Genomic DNA, 20,117 nt, shown 5'->3' on the forward strand with positions numbered 1-20,117 from the left:
CAGGTTACAATGACAAGACAACCTGCTTTAGTCAGCTCATAGCAAGCCCACATGAAGGGAGGTCAATGGCTCTTAATCATTTGTCAGAGGCTGCAGAACTTATCAGCTAAATGTAGATAGAAGAAACTGAAAAAGAAACATCCGGATAAAACTGAATTGAAAATTTAGCCATGCACATTTGGCACAAAATTATTGGCACAAAATTATTTAAGTAAAATATACTTCTTGTGAAAGGATACTTAATTAGATATTGAAATATCTGTGCCCTACTTCAGTGCAGTTTCTGTGGAACAACTGTTTGAACAAGAGGAACAAATTTTATTTGTGGTTTGGGAAGAGTTGAGTAGGATGCAAGACAGGATCTAGTAAGGCAATGTTTATAAAGATAGGGCTTTTCTAATAAGTTGAAAGCTTTCTCTAAGGCAGAAAAATAATCTTTTATCAGAAATAAATGTTCTGGAGAGCATCTGTAGAAGGGTATAAAAGATTTCTAATAAATTATGTTCAAGTGATCTTTTTCAGAGAATAGCTCTCGATACCACAATTCAGTATGGCTGAAATTCTAGAACACTTACTATCTTCCAGGATTTCCTTTAGTGAAACTTCCAAACCTTCTATGACACACAAATAGTTTGGAGGAGAAAATCTTACTAAGGAGATGCTGGTTATATAGATAAATGTAGTCCTTGCACTGGAGAAGTGAAATGTCACATGACAGCTGAACTGTGACAGAAAGCAAAAGAATCTTTTGGACTTACGAACATAATTTTCAGTTTTCACAGACAGTTGTGGCTCCCTGTGTGCAGAGAAGAAAGCAATTCCTGAGCTCTGCCAGCAGCACATCAGCTGTGGGAACTGCAGGGCCAGGACAGGAGCAGCCACCTCACCTCACTGTCCTAGCCCTGCAGCCTCAGCTGTCTCCTCTCATTACCTCGTTCTCTGCCCTCCAGAGCAGCCCCAGCTGGGCTGGTTTCTGTGGCAGGAGCAATATTCTGGGCAGAGTTATGACCTTCACCCAGTGGAACCAATGGACAATGAGTCGAGCTGAGTCTTTTTATTGACTGAATTTCCATTACCTTCACAGGCTTTCTTTCCTGGCTTGTCCTTTTATCTTATTATGGACAGAACCTACATTTACTGGACAATAGCTTCCACACTGGTCTCTTCATTTCCCAGAAGATATCACTACTACACTTTTAAAATTACTCTCAAGCCCTGTTCTTTTCCCCTCTTTACAAAAAACCTATTTGTTCATTCAATAAATGCACCATGTAACTGTCTTCATACCATAGCATCTACACCCACACACCTAAAGGGGCTGTATTTCAAATATTCCATGTGTTCCCTACAAAGCTATAGTAGGCTTACAAAGTTTTAGACATTTTCTAGTTGCTTATACAGGATTTGTTAAAATTCCCTTTAGAAACAGTTTAGGAACTAAGTTATAGAATTGCCATTAATTTTATTTCCTCCTTATTTAGGTACACATCCTCTGTGAAAAACATTACGGTTTTCCATTATAAATGAAAGGTAACGATGTGAATAATGGTATTCAAGTCACATCCTCTCCAGTTTTTATATCATGATGCAAACTGACCTCATAATTTTGTCATCTTCTGTATTTACAGCCCAATAATGCTTTTCTGGCAGTTCACAAGGGTTATTGAATTTATGAGGCACTTGCAAGTCAGGTATTTCATGAATACCACCTGCATTTCTCAAAAATGATTTCTAGGGAAATTTAAGTCTACTGTGTGTACTGGATTAAAATAACATAAGAACTAAGTAATAAATTATACTATTTTGTTTTAAATTTTATTATATGGAAATACAAGTTTTCATTGTTGATCATATTAACTTGATAGGATGAAACACTTTCTTTTTACAGATAATGGTGTTTATTTGTTTTTCCAGTATATAAAATGTACCAAGTACCAAATTGCTTTAGCACATGCATAAAAATAACTTAATAAAACCTGACTTAACCAACATATGGGCAAAAAGAAGACAAACAATGTACCTTGCACAAAAATATAGGCAATTTTAACGTCATCAAAACGGTAAAATAAATTTTGGAATAAAGAGTCCAAAGTTCTGTCTCAAGGTACCTCCTGTTGTACTCTGTGGACTGTAGTCAATTATCTCTGTCCACTTCATCCATCCAACTTATAAGGAGATGGTTCCTTAGACAACCATCACCCAAGGCAAAGAGGTCTGCTAGACAAACAGAAGTACCTTAATTTACATGTGAAAGGAATCCAGGATTATTCTTTTAACTCCAGTAATATATTGGAAATATATGGCTGTGTCTTGCAATAACTGATGCAACTGGGTGAACTTGCACAGAAAGTTTCAGATGGTTTACTTCATAAAATCTAATCAGAAGATCTTGAATCCAAAAAATATGGATAGCAAGTGAGACAAGTGGCTGAAAACATCTGTGTGAGGAGAAATACATTATCCTGCACAACTGACTGACAGTGAGCTCTCAGAAAACATTTCAGACTGTTGGTAAAATATAAAGAAGTTGTAACTGAAATGTCCTCTCCTCCTATCCCTGTCCCCCAACACACATACATCATTCAGTTAAAACTTGGACAAGCAAAATCCACATTAATGACACCAAGTGAAAGTGAAATAGGACTGCTTTTAAAAATTAGTACACCTCTTGTTCAGGCAGTTAAAAAATTGACAAAGTGATGTTCGAGTCTCACAGGTACAGAGCAGGTCTGAAACTGGACAATTAATCTTGATTGTCTCAACAGTCTCAATGTGATTAATTTTCCTTAGCCACCTTCTCCTCTTGTCATCTCACCTTACAATGAATTCACAGGGATTTTGTTCCTGATTCCAAACAAAACAGATCAAGCTAAAAATCTGCCACACAAAATATGCTGTAGACAGAATCCCTTTGCTCTCTCCCAAAGTGTTGTTACCCCTCTCTTAACTGGGCTATCTATTGAAAAAAAACCTTTCTTAATAAGTAGCATTAAAATCTTTTGGAACCAATTGATTCCCTGACACCTACAGTCACATACAGAATTCTCTAAGCCTTCAAAGCAGAGAGGGAGAAAGAAATAGATGAAAGTGTATGTATGTGAGATGAGGACGATTTGCTGAATCACACATCAAAGCAGATGCGGGAGCAAGGCCTGTGTCAGATACTTTAAATACACAGTGGTACATCCAAAACATGCAGGATTCAGTTCTGTGTTCCCAGACAGCTCAGACATACTGTAGACAATGACTAAAATGAGCAATAAAGCCCTCTGAGAGGAGGTTGCAATTGAAAAGAGATTGAAGATTAAATCAAGGAGTGTCACATTTAATATTCAGAACAGTCTAACTGAATCCTTACTGCCTGGGCTATAAATGGAATCCTACCGTGGGCTGGAATGGGAAAGTGGGCTCATTTCTTTCTGATAGTGATGCTGCTGACTGACAGGCTGTGGAAAACAAAAAGAATGGATTGTTTAGAAGTATGTCAGAGATCTGGTATGAGCATATACATTTTCAGCTTCTGATATTAGAATTTTACAGTCTTTTTTCTTATCTGTGAAATTAAAAATGGATATTCTGGTCCTAACTGTACAAAAGTACAACTTTAAAGATGATTTTTGTCTAGGTGGAAATACATATGAATTAAGGAGGTGGTCACACAGTTATTTCTCTGCTGCCTGTGAGAGTGTTGGGACAGACAGGAGATTTCAGAGATGGAGGGTGGTAAAGTCTGGTATGACAGAAGAGTCTGGATTGAACACATGTACAAAGCATGAGGAAGAAAATCCTGTTAGGATCTGTGCAGAACAAACCATTTTCAAGAGTAGAAAACACCAAGGGAGAGGTAAGAGGGCTGGCAGACCAGGTTATAAGCAGTAACAGTAATTTTAGCAGCCCCACATGAAGATTACTGAAGCACATATGATTCTCCATGGCACTGCAGCTTTGAAGCCTGGATTAAGCTGTTAATGAATAGCTAACAGTGGATTGTATGAATATTCATACAAGACATGATAATTTCCCAGTCAAATCTTACCTGCCCATTATAAGTACATGCCCCAAAAGTTTCAAACTACATTTGGTTTATGGCATTAAACAGAGTTATTTCCAAGAAAAATCAATATTTATAAACTGATGCAAAAATTCAAGAATTCTAAAATCCACAAATACATTTTCTCATAGAATGTGTGGTTCTACCAGAAGAGACTCTCCCTGCCATTATCACACACCTCAAAAGCAGTTCTAAACAAATCATTAAAGGAAATGCAAAAGAAGTGAAAATGTAAGCATACATTTACAATACTTGCTAAATTTAGTACATTAAATGCTAAAATAATAAAAAGTGTTATTAAATTTTTTTTAAACAAAAATTAATATAAAAAGGAGTATGTCCTCATGGTTTCAGAAAATGAAAAGGGATTTTGTAAAATATATGTTCAGGATGAATGACATCCTAATTACTACCAAATATGACTCACTGCCTGGTGGTGGATAGTGCAATTCCCAGAAGACAGCGAGTGGAAGATGAAGGCAAGACAGAGAGTGAATTAGTCAGTCTATGAACCAGAATATCTGTCTAAATAATTTTTAGTCTCATTTCATAGTAAAGAATACTCTTCCTCAGTTTTGCAATTTGACTTGATGTGAACAGATCCCTCCAGGGGTTGTCAAACTGAGCTCACAGTTGGCATAATTCTGGGTTTAAATAACACTCCTCTTGTCTGTCAGACTTCACTTCTGCCAGACCATTTCTGTATTAAGTGGCTTTCTTTTCTGAAGACTCACAAAGGAGGCCAAAAGACCTTCCACAAATTAGATATGAACCTGGAAGTGCTATTTCAAATATTTTTCAGATCAAGACTTATGTGACTGAATTTATATTTAGGAAGTTGCTTGTAGAACAAGTAATCTTCTCTGTGAGTACTCTTAACTTGAAAGACAGGTTTTAGTGGTGGGCATAATTTGGATCCTGCTAATGGAACATTACATCATTATTATATCACTACAAGCTTCCAGGATATATCAGTGAGCAATTAGGAGAATCTTCCTTCTCCTCTGCATTTCTGATGAGGAACAGGGACCATATGTAGTAAGATATCCTGAATTCTCCTATAGATCTTTCTCCAAAATGTTTGTGTTGTGTCTGGATTGGTGTCTGAAGTGTGGAAACAACTATCCAAGAAGCTGAATGGGCCAATTCTCTGACAGGGAAAGAAAGTCTTACAAGATTTCTAGAATAAAGCAAGGCATTTAAACAGAAATGTTTTGTAAGCTTTCAAATTTTCTTGGATAATGTATATATGTGTGAGTATAAACTTCACATTACATTCTGGAATATACAGAACTGTGTCTTTCATAGTGTTTCAAATCTAGCATGGATTTTCACAGGTCTTAAGAAAACATTCAGGTAAGACATGGTCAAATAAAATATTTAAACATATTTAGCTCTACAAAGACATATTTTTGAATTGAAACTGTGCCCCACACAAATTTTACAAGGGTTTACAATTCTCCTTCAAAGTAAACCCATTTTAAAGTAGAAGCTTTTCATATTTATAACTGAGGCTATACTAGCTAATGTGTAATATTCAAAGTGATTTTATTCCTTTCTGGCTGTCATAGTTTACAGCAGCAGCTAAACCACTTACATTTCAACATTTTCTCCTGACAGCATATATTCAGTTCTTGGTAGAGTATCATAGAATATAAATCCACAATTTCAGTATATCTGTTTTTTAGTTGTTAAGGACATCTTTTCTAACTGTAGCTCAATAATATGATTGATCCATGTGCCTTTACATTGACAAGGGTTTCTCAGATTCATTAAAGTCAGTAACAAGACACTTTTCAATTATTCTGGAAATCAGGCTAAAAATGGTTAAGTGATGAAAAAAATTAAACTCACTTAGAATGTGGTTTATATATAGAATATTACTTTGATACATAAATTCACTATCTAACATGATTATACCCTGCCCTGCCTTGCAAAACATCAAAGGTATTTCAAAATTAAAGATGCACAAAAAGCTGCCTTCTGGTGGTGCTGTTGCCATAGATTCCACCTAAAGGACACAAATGTATAAAATGAAGAAAAATTTGTAAGAAAATACTCCTTATTTATCTTTGAAAAACATAAGAGAAAGCAATTGATACTACTGATTTAAAGATTTAGAAAGATACAACCTGGAAACACATGTAAGCATGAAAGTTTAATCATGACAAGAATTTCAAGCTGTACTTAATTTCTCAAATTCCAATATAAGGATTATTTCTATTTCTTTTCTGTATACTGCTATGCTAAAATAATTTACCTATGAAACTAGAAGATGGCTACAGATCTATATCTATATCTATCTAAATATCTATCTATCTATAAAGTTTTCTGCAGTTTGTACATCTGATTTTGGAAGGATAGAGCATTTGAAAATTCTTTTAAATGATAGTGGTACTAAAGATCAGAGACATAAAACAAATCTGCTTTTATTCTACACATGTATTTTTTACATAAGAAATAGATATAAGGAATAAATGTATATATATAAGAAACACTTCTATATAAAAACTGGAAGCTGAGAAAATGATGAGTTTACTAGCACTGGGGGATGAAGGGATTGAGAGCAGCTCTGTAGAGAAGGATTTGGGAGTATTGGGGGTTGAAGAACCAGACATGATCTGTCAGACCAGAATGCCAATTGCATCCTGGGCTGCATCCAAAGGAAGCATTGGAGCAGGTTCAGGGAGGGAATTGTGCCCCTCTGCTCTGTCCCTGTGAGACCCCACCTGGGGTACTGTGAGCAGCTCTGGGCTCCTCAGCACAGGAAAGACTTGGACCTGCTGGAGTGAGCTCAGAACAGGGCTGCAAAAATTACCAGAGGACTGGAAAATGTCTCATGTGGAGAGAGGCTGAGAGGGTTGGGGTTTTCAACATGAAGAAGGCTCTGGGAAGGTCTTACTGCAACCATTCAGAACCTAAAGGAGGCTTTACAAGAAAGATAGGAACAGAGTTTTTAGTAGGGGCTGTTGTGGCAGGACAAAGAGCAACAGTTTTAAACTAAAAGAGTGTAGATTTAGACCAGATGTTAGGAAGAAGTTTTTTACTGTGAGGGTGGTGAGGCATTGGAACAGATTGCCCAGAGAAGCTGTGACTGCCCATCCCTACAAATGCTCAAGGCCTGGTTGGATGGGGACCTGAGCAACTGGGTTTGGTGGAAGGTGTCCTTGCCCAGTGGTAGGAGGGATGGATCCTCCTTTAAAGGGATCTTCCAAATGAAAGTATTCTATAATTCCATTATTTTAGGTCTTACAGAAAGAGAATGCATGACTAAAGATTTTCAGCTAATCATTTGAATACTGGCAGAGCACTGCTACTCCCAAGCCTTCTGAAATGTTGTAAGCATATCAAAATATACTGACATTTAACTGCAGCATACCAACAATTCCCCCAACGACTCTTTTAACAGCTTCTGTGTTAAAAGAATGTGGGGTGATGAAATAATCACCTCCATTAACAAATGTTGTTAAAGCCTTCTTAGGTATCAAAGGTCTACGAAGTGAATTATCAGCCTCACCTTGATATTCTGCATTTTTCCAAATATTGGAACAGAATTACATCAAGTAGTGTTAAACACACAAGTCCATACTCAAAAAACTTCCATCATATCCATGAATAGCTGGTGCTCTGGCTGATATCTCAGCAAGGAAAACATGAAGTGCAGCAGGAGATTCTGGGGACCGACTGACACTGGACTGGTCCAGTGCTGTTCTCCAAAAAGGCTGAGGTAAATGGGTATGGAAGCCCTCAAAAGCTGAATTTCTTTGTTTTTGAGAGGGACTAAGTGGTAGTCTTTATCTGAGAAAGATTAGGTTTCTTTCCTAAGTTATTCCTCCTTGGAAATGAGGTTCTTGCCATTGTATCGTGAACCCTCAATGTCCACCTTGCAAAATGCAGAGGAGAAACCTGACAAGGCTGAATGTGTAAGGCACACCAAACTCTTCAGTCACTGAATGAAATGTGAAGAACTCTCTCAAAGACAAAATCTTATCTTTTATGCTTGAATTATGTAGAGAAAGATAGCCATAAAGGGTTGTTATGAAAAACGACAACTATATTAAATTGCAATTTATATTACTAACCTAATATATCTAAACACTTTTTTAGATTGAAGCTACAGAAGTTGATCAAGGCAGTAAGATCAAAGAATAGTCTTTGAAATCACATTGTGCTTCACTGAATACTTCAGCACTACATTTTACTTTAAAAGTTCATTTTGTTTTAGTCGTGTAATTTGTAATAACCAAACCTGATGTGTCTAAATACTCTTATCAATCTCCTTATAATTAAACTACTAAAAAATAATGAGACTGCTATTCTCTATATTTAATTGAGTTCCATTTGTCTGGTCTTGCAGATTTGTACCATGTTTGAGCCTATTTAATGAGTAGGGAAAAAACACATTGGAAATATTAAATTAACAAAATGCCTAATGGAGATGTATATCAAATAGTTTATACCAACTAATGTTTCTCTGATGTCCTGCAAAATATTCCTCTGTAAATCAAGTTCTTATTTGTACAATTACCCACTTATCAACACATTTCTTCTCATTTGAAACCTTCATTTAACAGGGTACTCCAAAGTTCCAGCACTGTGTTGATCATTCACTGTGGAAAGTTGCTGCTACAGGCCTCTATTTGGACCCTGTAGACCCTTGAAGGTAATTTGCACCTAACATTTTAGAGCATTTACTCTGCAATAGTTTATATTGGGGCAACACAGCTGTGTTTAGTTTCCGAACATTGAATTTGCCTCAGAGCTGTGCTATGTGCTTTACTTAAGCCACATTCATTGTTATTGCCTCAACTGTAATAAAATAACAGCTATATTGCTGATATATATATGGAGTATGAGGTTATCTAGTTTTACAGCAGCTCCTGCTAGTACCTTTATATAGTTCCAGAAATGTTATTCTGCGCTTTCATACATTCAATACTTTTTGGTGAAATGCAACAAATACTCTGCTTCTTATAGCAGTATTGTCACATAGTGCAGCTGTGTGTGATTCTGTACCACTTTGTACCAGGACAAATAATGATCCAAGGTGTAAAACACATAATGATCACATACTAAGTGCTCAGAACTACTGCAGCTTTTTGCTGCTTTCTCCTGCTTCAGTTCTTTAAACATTTAGCTTTTCAGTAATGAGACTTTATCGTTGTAAGAAGCAATTATTTTCTGTTACTCACACTGTAATGCAGCTGCTGACTGGTATATCTGGGTTTCATTCATTTTGGAACTATTTTTAAGTACTATATCACACACCTGCAGCTTGTCAGCCACTATTGTGATGAACTGTACAGCCTACATGATTATTCAGTATTCTAGGAAGGAATATATATAACAGATTTGCTCTTTTTCCATGGTGGTACTAGAGAACATGCTGGAGGTGCATGTATCTTGGTTAAATGTTTTCCTTGATAAGTTCTAAGAGTCCTTGGTAATGACATCTTAAATTTCAACTCTACTCAAAGAAAATTTAGTATTCAAGAACCCTGAGAAAATACTGTGGGTTTAGACTTACTGGTGAGAAACAAGAGTTCCAGGGTGCTGTATCATCATCACTGCTCATACTTAGGCTGACATTGCAGCAATCGATCTGTGTGGCACTCAGCCCATGGGAAATCCCAGCATCCCATAATTCTTCATTTTGTTGTCTCTTCATGCTGGCCAGCATCTGTAGTTCAGATGAACTCAGTCTATTTGACTGGTACTTTTTCCTGTCATACTCCTGTGAAATAAAATGGAAAAGTCAACAATCTAGACAGGATCACCGAACAGAATAGATGAATGAAACCCAGAGAGATATTGGAGAATCTCTCAGAGAATCTTCAAAAAGCTTCACTACTGAAAGAGAAACAAAATGTTTGCTAGAAAAAATTAGTTAACAGATTCCTGTTCATCTATGAAGATCAAGCATATTTATAAACAATTACAGGAAGGAAGAACACCACAAGCACTGTAATGAACTGCAGTTTTGATCCAGGGTGTTTGGTGAAGTTGCTGTTCCACTGCAATTAAAAATAGGAGATAAAACAGGCCTTAAGAAGTTCAAAAATCCATCAGCTGGTAAATGCAAATCTTGAATTAAAGGAAATCCCACAGTTATCATAGTATCATCAACACCATCAATGTAACATTTAGTTGTCGGTCAAGCACAGCATAAAATTTCTCTGGAAAGCCATGTCAACACTAAATTTCAAAGGTTATTCTGGCAGTTTGCTAGTGTATGAATTTTCAAGTAAACTTCAATGTCTTTTCACTTTTCTTCAAATCCACTGGTGGAATTGTTAATATAACCCTAATTGTTATACCTAACTTGATCCACAGGCCAAAAGCTGCAAACATATACTAACCATTTTGCAGTTGATACTTAAGCCTCGCTCAAAACCTTAAGATAAGACAGTTTAAAGTCACCCAACCTGCTGCTGGCACTATCTTTGTTTAAAGAACACCTCCTTTAAGAAAAGCTTTCCCCTTTTTAAAGGGTCCACATAGATTTCTCTTTCACAAAGGAACAAGTCTAATATTGGAGACTTAGATTTGGTTCTAAATGTAAGTACAAAGCATCTCTGCTTGAAAAGTGAATTCAGGCAGTGAGCAGGACTTGAATGGATTTAGATCACTGGAGTATTGGCCAGTGGGCTGTGAGATCCTATATAACACCATCCCAAAGAGGGACAGAGCTTTGATTCAAGTGAATGGAGCTTTTAGACCAGGAATGCATCACATTCACAGCAGAAAGGAGGATCTCTCAGTCTCTTTTGCTGTGAGAAGGCACTGGGTAACTGAAGACCTCAAGAACACACACAAGTCAGCAGTATAAGTGACATGAACACTGACAACTTTTCTTGCTATGAAATGTAGTGTGTAATGTTTTAGTGTATCTTTGAGGGGTACAGAAGTCACCTTACACCAGAATTCACAGTGAAATTTTAACTCCTTTGCTTTCTTCCTAGGTATATAAGGTACAAGAAGATGACAGAAGATACAAAGCATAAGATGACAGAAGCAGTTTGCACAGTTACCATTCCTTTTTTACAAATCTCGCTAATGAGGTCCAAGCTTAATTCCTGAATATTGTGATGACTGATACCATTTTAAATCCTAAAATAATGTGAAATGTTTTCTCCAGACTCTTTCTGAATGCCTATTAAAAGCTCAGTGACTATTAGTCCTTTGTTCACCTCACCCAAAGCTCTTTGTTGTGCTTGGGGAGGCTGCTTTGCTCTAACGTAACAATATTCTACCAGACCTGCAGCTGCTGTAACTTTTATTGATCTTACTGAACAGGCTGATTTCCTGTTATTTTTCCTATATTTAAACCTTCTGCAGTTATTTGATTATTATAAGAGAAGCTTTGGCTTATCTTTCTTCTTTCATATAATTGGTATGCAGTCATTAAACTGACAGAATGAACTGGTGCTCTGCAGAATAAAAGCACTAACTATTGAAAGAAATTTTTTCTCATTCTCTTGTTAATAAAAGTACAAAAAATTGCCCAAACTTGCTTGTATTTCCCTTTACATCTATAAAGAAAGATGCATAGATTTGTGGAATTATTACAGCATAATTCTAAACATCTGCTGTTCCTCTCCCCAGTTTATTTCAAATTGTCATTCTGTTTTCTTTTCCTCTAATGGTCTCACTCTGAAAATATCACACTCAGGAAGGAGAAGAGATGCTATGACCAGTTTCTGTGTTAAACATCCCCTAAAATAAACTAATGAAGGAGAAATAGTTTGGAATATTTATTCTTCAAGTTTAGATGACTGCTACCAAAAAGCCTCTTCAAAAATTTTATATTGTCTTTGCTGGTTTTCAAAGAGAGAATTTGAAAACTGAATTTGAAATTAAGTTAACTTTGTAATTTAGGAGAATCTTTTGATGAAAGAAGTAATTTTGCAATACTCCTAAATTTGTCTAAAATTAATATTTCATTTAGTAATTAAAAGCTTATCTTGTCTCTTTGAATATCCTTCCCTTACAATAAAGTATTTTTATTAAGCACTTAAAACTTTTGCTAGATTGCTAAAACCTGTTGTTTAAAGGATTTTTTTCATGTATAATGACATTTGCATTCTTCTAGGTTCAAATGATTTATTCAGAATTGTTTGAATGTAGTTGTACGTGTGGAAAACTTTAATTACCAGCTATCTACATGCTTGCAATATTTCCCAGAGGGCTATACTTCTTTCTTAATTAAAAATATTTGAACTTAATAATAGAGAACTCTATTAAAACATGAATAAAACATTGCAAGAAACCAGGTCCTTAAAGCATATTAAGCAGCAGGCAAATAAATTGCAGAAGACTTGGTTAAGCATTTTTTTTCCTTTACTGGTCCCTTGTATGAGCACAAAAAGAAATGTCAAAGAAGTCCAAGGAAGGGCTTCCCTAAAATTTTAAGACTTGATCAAGTGTAAGATCTGCCAGATACTTTAATCTCGTTTTGTAGCAATAAAACAAAATCTGCAGCTAATGAGTTTCTATACATTAATAATAGGATTTGTTCTTGAAAAAAAAATACAAGGAAATCACATGTGCAACACGTTTACAGCTACAACTGCAGTATGGTAATAACCTTATTGTCTAAATTAGTAATCAACTACTGCAATCCACCCAGAGAGGCTACACTCAGCTGTATTCTACAGGACAAAGTTGATGACTGCATTAAACACTGATAATATCTTTAAGGAAATTAATACATGTATAATTTCATTTATTTTGGACAAATAGGTTACAATTATGATAAGTAATAAACATAATTGAACTGTAAGTGGAACCATTTTCTAAAACTTGAAAGTATCAGGAAACAAGGAATACATTTAATTGCAAAGATGTAAGTAGCTACTGGAAAAAAGAAAGATTCAATTCCTAAAAACTATAATAGGAAGGTAAGGGAATGAAAAATACAAACAAATTTTATCATACACATTCACTGCATGTTACCATCTCTAAGAAAAAGAGAATCAGATTATTGGTATCAACTGGGGCTTTTCCTATCACTGAAAATTACAGAAACATTATCTTCTTTCCAAATAGAAATGAACCCATGCATTGCTTTCTTCCACATTTTCTACATCATTAGTGGCAATTCTAATGTCTTTTCCAGATCATAAATACATAGAACATATGCTGCTATTAAAAGGATTTTCTTTGCTTTTTAATTTTTTTTCTTTTCATAGTTGTTAAAATGACCAGCCACTGATACTTCTCATGATAATGAAGCCTAAGCACTGCTTCTGATTTTCACTTGCACTGCTGTGTTTCATTCCCCTTGCTTCCCCCTAATCTTCTTCTTTCCCAAAGGAAACCAGTCTCCACAACCTTCATGGAAAAGGATGTTCTGTTTTTATCAGGAAAAGTGCAGGGCCTTCACCAATCCAATAAACTACTTGCAGGATACGAAGAGATTTCCAGAATCCCCAGTCTGAAAGACAACCTCACAGCACTGAGACACCTAAACCCCATCCCTGCACCAGTACTAGAAGAGACTCATTTCACAAAGATGAATCCGTGCCAGGGCAGGATGAGCATTGCCCCATCAAGGACACACAGAAAAGCTGAGAGCCCCTGCAAAAGAGAAGAGTCTATTCTTTTGGTCCCCAGAGGTGTGCAATACCTGGGGACCAATGATATGATAAGAAATTCAAGATACATCCAAGATATTAGAAAACAAACCCCATGCTTACAATAATGATCATGCTTACAATAATAATCATGAATTCAATTCAACATCCCCGGGTAAAATTATCAAAAAAAATTCACAAAACAGCAATCCTGGGACTAAGTACCATACCACTCCTAGACCTGTAAAAGAGACACCTGCAAGGGAATCTGATACACAGCCATGAGTTAGGAAGTGGCACAGGAAAGAATATTAAGTAAAAAAAAAATTAATCACTTTTTTATGAAAAAGAGAAGAATAAGAAAGTACCAGGAATGAGACAATGCATTAAAAAAATGAAGATACATGTTTTTTTCCCCACAAATAGCAACTAAAGTTTGAAATTCACTGTCACAAGGCAAAGGCCATATAGATGCACAAAGCAAACACACAAATCTCTGGGAAAAATCCTCCCTCACCAGTTATTCACCACCTTTCCTGAAGAAGTGGCTAAGCTAAGGCCTGCTGGAAGGAAGCCTGCAGGGCTCTGCTGCTGAGGTACCTGGGTGCTTTCCTTGTCCTTGCCCTGTTACTCTCCCCAGCCATCTAGGGCTGACTGCTGGACAGAAGCTGCCTGGCTGCTGGCTCTCAGGGACATAATTTATCATTGCTCAGGGCTGACACAGACAGACCATGAAGTACCCAAATTAACACTCCTTCTGTGGTCATTCGTTAACACGGCAATCTAAAATCTGCCAATTTTCCTCTGTAACCTTTCAGCCCCAAACTATTTTCTAACTAATTTATTTCCAAAATGTGAGTTGCTCAGTGACACATCTTTTTATCTACAAACCTTTGTGATTTCTGTTATATGTGGAGTATGATTTTGTGTTCCACAAACCCCTACAAAATCAACTTTCAACAGACTGAGCACAGTAAATGCAGTTATGATGAAGCCAGAATATATCAGAATGAAAGATGTACTATTAATCACTTCATGCAAATGGGTACATCTAATATAGCTTCTCTACACAATCTAGTAATTCAATTTCAAAGTAAAAATCACTTACACAAGTCTGCGCTGTCAGACATGAATTTCCATTTGAAACTTTCCTGAGAGATGTTTTACTGACAGATCTTTCGAATTGATCTGAAACTCCTTCATATCTTTCAGTTTCTTCAGATACATTTCTAATTACTCTAAAGGATTTGGATTTACTTTGAATCGGAGAAAGAGAAAGGATAGGCTTTAAACTCATCTGAAAGCTAATAGATTCTGTTTTTGTCATGGTGGAACTCTGTGGTTTTGGTAAGACGGCCTCTTCAAAGTTATATTTGCTGTGTTCCTTATTCTTCCAGTATTCATTTCCCTGTGACATCTTATTTAATGGGGTCTCTTTAAAAACTGCTGAATCAGATGTTCCTTGTCTACTGTGGCTGTTCTCAATGTTCTCAGCACTCTGGATGAGTTCACTGTTGTCATCCTAAATTTAGGAAACAAAGCAAGAGTGGTTGGTTCCCTCTCATCATTACATAGTTCAGTTTTACATAACCTTAACACTGCAAAATCTCTCTTTAATCTCTGCCTCCTGTTTCTAAATTTACAAGGATTCTGAAAAACAGCTGCTTTTCCTGGCAAATACACTGACTATACCATAAACATATTCTTACATCTGAAGCTGATTACACTTCTCAAAATGTCAGGTCAGATTTTGAATGCTGGTAACGTCCAAGACCTATGTCTTACCTGACATTCATAATTTCAATAGAATTTATTACAGCTTTAAACCAAAACTAAGCAATGTGTCCATGATGGTGTCTTTCCATTGAATTATTAATATTCCATATTTTCATACTGCATCTTCAACTTAAATGTAGAAGCAGTAACTCCTGCTGAGATCACTTTGCTCTGCTCTGGTAATCATCTGGTACTGGATATCATATTCATTACCATTTCAATACAATTTAAGAATTTTAGAGGTGAGTTTATTAACCTTATATCCATGCTTCTAACAAAGTCTCTGCAAAATATCCCATGAATCAAATGTATGATGTTCACTCATACCCCATCTCAACAGCAATCAGCAGGACTGAACAGATGAAAAGAGAAATAATGCAGGAGTGCATCTCGTGTTAGCCTCAGTGTTCTTATTCCCAAGAAAGAAAGGATGAGAGCAGCCCCATCCTCATCTCATGATCTGCTCCTCTGCCATATGTTCCCACAGAGGATGTCAGGCAGTATCACCTGCAGTGCCTCTCACAGCTGAGGTGCAATCCTGCTCCACATGAAAGTGATCCAAGATTGTTACTGACTTCAGTGAATCCAGGATTACACAGCATGAAATGTACGTTCAAGGAGATAATCCCTCAGTTCTATTAATGGTACACATTTTGGAAATTTATAGTTTGATTCCCTCAGTTATTTTGTAAAACAGTTAAATTCAGCCCATCTTGCTATTATGCAACTTAGTTACATTTTATTTCTCTGCTGTGAGCTATAGGTTCAAATGCTGAGAAATAGATTTTACAGCTAAAAGTGAAATATACTAGAACATTCATAAAAGGAGGAACTTTAGCAGTCACTGTAATGACATAATGAAATTATTGAATACATTGACAATTCAGCAAATTTCTATATAGTATCAAATTATACTAGATAGGTATACTAAAATGTTGTTTTCTTTCATTAATTTCATTGCTGGAAGATTTCCACATTGCAAAGGAATTAAAGTTGGTGCTGCTCAGACAGAATATGCAGCAGAAATACCAATAATCAAGTGACATTCAAAAGCTGGAATTTTGTAATTCACTTTCAACAATGTCAATAAGCAAAACCAGTCTTCATTTGTAGTTTTAAAAGACACAATGAACTCTTATTTACTGAAGTCCTGTAAAGGACTTGGATCCCACTCAAATTTATGATGCAGGCTTTTTTTTTCTTTTTTTTTTGTAGTAATGATGCACAGTTCTGGCATCTCTCTGTTAGCATAGGGGCTGACAGAGTTAGGTTTCTTTTGTCAACTTGTTACACAGGGTACACCTGCACTGAGTCCTTGGTTAGACAGAGCAACCTGACAGAGACAAATCTACCTGTTGGTATGTGGGGAAAAGATGATTTATCCTCTCTGTCTGCCGTGAAGGCAGAATCTCATCCTAGAAGTTTGAGAAGGAGGACTGCTTTGTCAAGAGCTACATGCACAAAGTGGCCTACCTCCTCACTGCTGTCAGTTCCTTCAAAGCTATCTTCAGTTTTGGTTTGCTCCTGTTCTCCATTACTGTCGGGCTCCAACTCCAATGGGGAAATGGAACTTTCTGGGGATATACTGGGAGACGTTCCGTAAGGAGCTGATCGAGGTTTGGATGAAAATGTGAAAACCTCTTTCTTACTCCTTTGGTGATCAGCTGTTTCCCTCTTGGGAGGTTCAACAGAGGCATTCTGGGCTGAGGGTAAATTACAGCAGGCTGAACTTCCAGTAGCTTCAAAGTGCTCCTTCCTATCCAACTGAATGCTCTCAGTGAACCTCTCTGGAAACACCCATGTATCTGAAACACACAATTTCAATGCCAAAATATGTAAATTGTCAGCTACTCTGAAGTTGTACAGCAAAGTAAGTTTTTCTAATACAGAAATATTTTGCCTATCAAAGAAGAATAAGAGGAATGAGGATGCAATGAAAAATATCAGGTTACTTTCAAAGTGCAAAGGTAATAAAGTTTCTAAACAGAGCTCAAAAAGTACACAGGCTTTGGTACAGGACATGGAAACCTGCCATTTGCAAACCTGAAACTGTTTAGCCATCAAGATTTGAAACCCACAACTGAATTTTGTTCTAGGAAAGCATGATTTTATTTAACATGGACATTGATCTTTTTCTAAAGGCATTTTTTGCATCTGACATCTAAAAATAATCACACATTGGTGGAAAGTTCATAATATTACAGTCTGCTCCTTCTTTACTGCTGAAATTCCACACTTTTACATTCAGAACTTATGGTTTAAATCTCAATTTCAAACTACTGTTCTGATAAAAAAGTGTGACATGAAAAATGTATAAAGATATCTGTTTCACCAGGTTTCCCTGAATACAGCCACAACTAATCTGACAATTTTAAAACAAATAATAAACTACAGAAATGAATTTAAAGATTGAGTGCACCAGATACACATGAAAAGACCATTTTTATGTTCTTATTGTTAACTTATATTTTACTATTTGGAATGATGGTATAGAAAAAAATGTCAATTTGATTGATTACAACCAATCTCAAATAGCATCTAAGAAAAGGAGAATTGCTCAAGTATGCAATACTTCCTTATCTTCATTAAAGGTAGTGTGGTGTGGATTATTCACTAGATATTGAAACTTTCCAGCTCCATAAAACAAAGTTACCATCAACCATATTAAAAAAACCCAATGAAAAAATACTAAAAATGTAATAATAAAGTAGCATTGCAATAATAAAATGCTTGCCATCACAGGAGACAGTAAGTTTAGTAGGGTATTTTGTGCTTTACTGTGATATTTTACTTTTAGTTTTGTTAGAATTACCACTTCAGGCACATTCATCAGCTTGGGGGGAGTGAGAGGGTGGGAGGAAGTCTGAATCACCATAAGTGAAGGCAAAAGAAAGAAAATTGAGATGCCAGGAGAAACAGCTGCCTTCTTACTGGGTTGCTATGATTTTTCCAGTTTACTCAAGACAGACAATAAAGCTACCATACTCCAGTTAATATCCAGGAACCAGGGGAAGGTTGAGATTTGATGTATCTTGTATGACCATGGCTTGCATGTTCTTGTTCCAGAAAAGACCATTTTTCAATCTCTTCATGAAGACCATCTTTAGTAAGAACCCCCAAGGCTTTTCAAGTAAACTCTTATTCTGTTAGAAAATTGTTCTGCTTTAAAACAATGTAGTAGATTCTGCTTTTAATTATTATAAGCCTTGAAAGCTGAACATGCAAGTGATTCCATTTATTTTATAAGTATTTTGGACTAGTTTTTCAAAGAGCATCAAGAAATGAGTGAGACTACTCAAAACTTTTAGGAAACACCCTTCAATGAGTAAACCAAATGACTTTTAGTTCTGTATCTATAACTACAGGTTCTTCAAAGGAGGGTGTTGGGGCAGAATTCTCCAGTCTACTATCATTCAAGATTGTGTCACGCTCCTCTGATAAAGTACTTTTATAGGCAATTGGAATTACATGTGAAGGGTGGTACACAAATAAAACAACTGAAAGCATAAGAGAAAACACAGTCATGAACATTTCACAGATTTTATGCTTTCGGTATATTTTATATCTATATAAGCTACCTTTATTAAGCAGCCATTTCCCCTATAAAAATGAAATGAGAAGAGGGATATTTTCATGAGCTTTTTAAGTGAGGCTGAACATATTTGGATGTTCAAGAACAAAGACTCAGGAACCGTTTTTTCCCCAACTGATTCTGTGTCCTAACATGATCGAAAAACTCTGTCACACAAAATCAGTATTTTCAATTGTTCAATTATTTATCCTGTAGGAATCTGGCCCATCAGGACTGAGATTGTTTTTAAAGTCTTAGGACCTGGAGATGCCTTGTTCACAACTCCAGGAAGTGCTATACAGAAATGACACAAAAATATTACTTATCCCCAAACTTCAACTAGACAACTCTTCAGGATGTGAAGAATCTTTTTCCCAGCTCTTTTGGTTACTAAGTCTAAAATTATATTTACCCTTTCTCCTAAGGCAAAATTTTAAAATTTTTACTTGCTGCATTTATCGAAACAAACAAACAAACAATCTTTAAAAGTTACCTAGCTAAGAAACTTTTTGTATTTTTTCTTATCTCAGCACTTTGCAGTCTTCTTTCCAGACAGGCACCCACCCTTCCAGTTTAATCTAGACACATTTTATTAGGTTTCCCTGTCAGTGCTGAGACTAACACCAAACTACATTACATACACTCCTTCAGTATTCAGAAGGTCTTTTCCCCATGATAAAATCAGATTTGACATGTCTCATGCTGCCTTTGTGGTTTACAAATATGCACTAATAGCTCAGACCACTGTGAAGAGCCCTCTAGGGTCTGGTTATACACTTAGTGTACAACCCACTTCAGGAGAATTCACTAATTCTTATGCACATAGAACTGGGAAAGAGTAGAGAGGAGTAGCTTAATATTTTTCCCTACTGACTTAGCACCAATCCACTTCCCACACTGCAATCTCACCTGTTCTGTTCTCATTCTGGAATAACTTCCAATGCAGTTGTTGCTGTTTAATTTGTAGAGGGTATTACAGATAAAAATGTGTAATGAATTCTGAGGGAAACAATGTGCTGAATCACTTGCTTTTTAAGATTTTAAGTCAGTTTTGAATGAAGTATCAAAACATGGAAAAGAAATCCTAGAGCAACAGTTTTTATCAAGTGTTTAGAGAACATGAGCCAATTAGAGCCTTAAACTC

General features: G+C 36.2%; 1 protein-coding gene across 1 annotated transcript in view; it reads right to left on the reverse strand.

Annotated features, from left to right (window-relative positions):
• Nucleotides 1-20,117, reverse strand: part of C12H3orf67 (chromosome 12 C3orf67 homolog) — a 65,426-nt gene that overhangs the window by 15,160 nt on the left and 30,149 nt on the right. The window contains exons 12-15 of the mRNA XM_030956819.1: nt 16,876-17,207; nt 14,735-15,148; nt 9,579-9,785; nt 3,385-3,446 (exon numbers count right to left, since the gene is read on the reverse strand). Coding sequence (XP_030812679.1) covers nt 3,385-3,446; nt 9,579-9,785; nt 14,735-15,148; nt 16,876-17,207 — 1,015 coding nt within the window. The remainder of the gene's footprint in view (nt 1-3,384; nt 3,447-9,578; nt 9,786-14,734; nt 15,149-16,875; nt 17,208-20,117) is intronic.

The sequence above is a fragment of the Camarhynchus parvulus genome, chromosome 12 (assembly GCF_901933205.1).
Source record: "Camarhynchus parvulus chromosome 12, STF_HiC, whole genome shotgun sequence".
Taxonomy (NCBI): domain Eukaryota; kingdom Metazoa; phylum Chordata; class Aves; order Passeriformes; family Thraupidae; genus Camarhynchus; species Camarhynchus parvulus.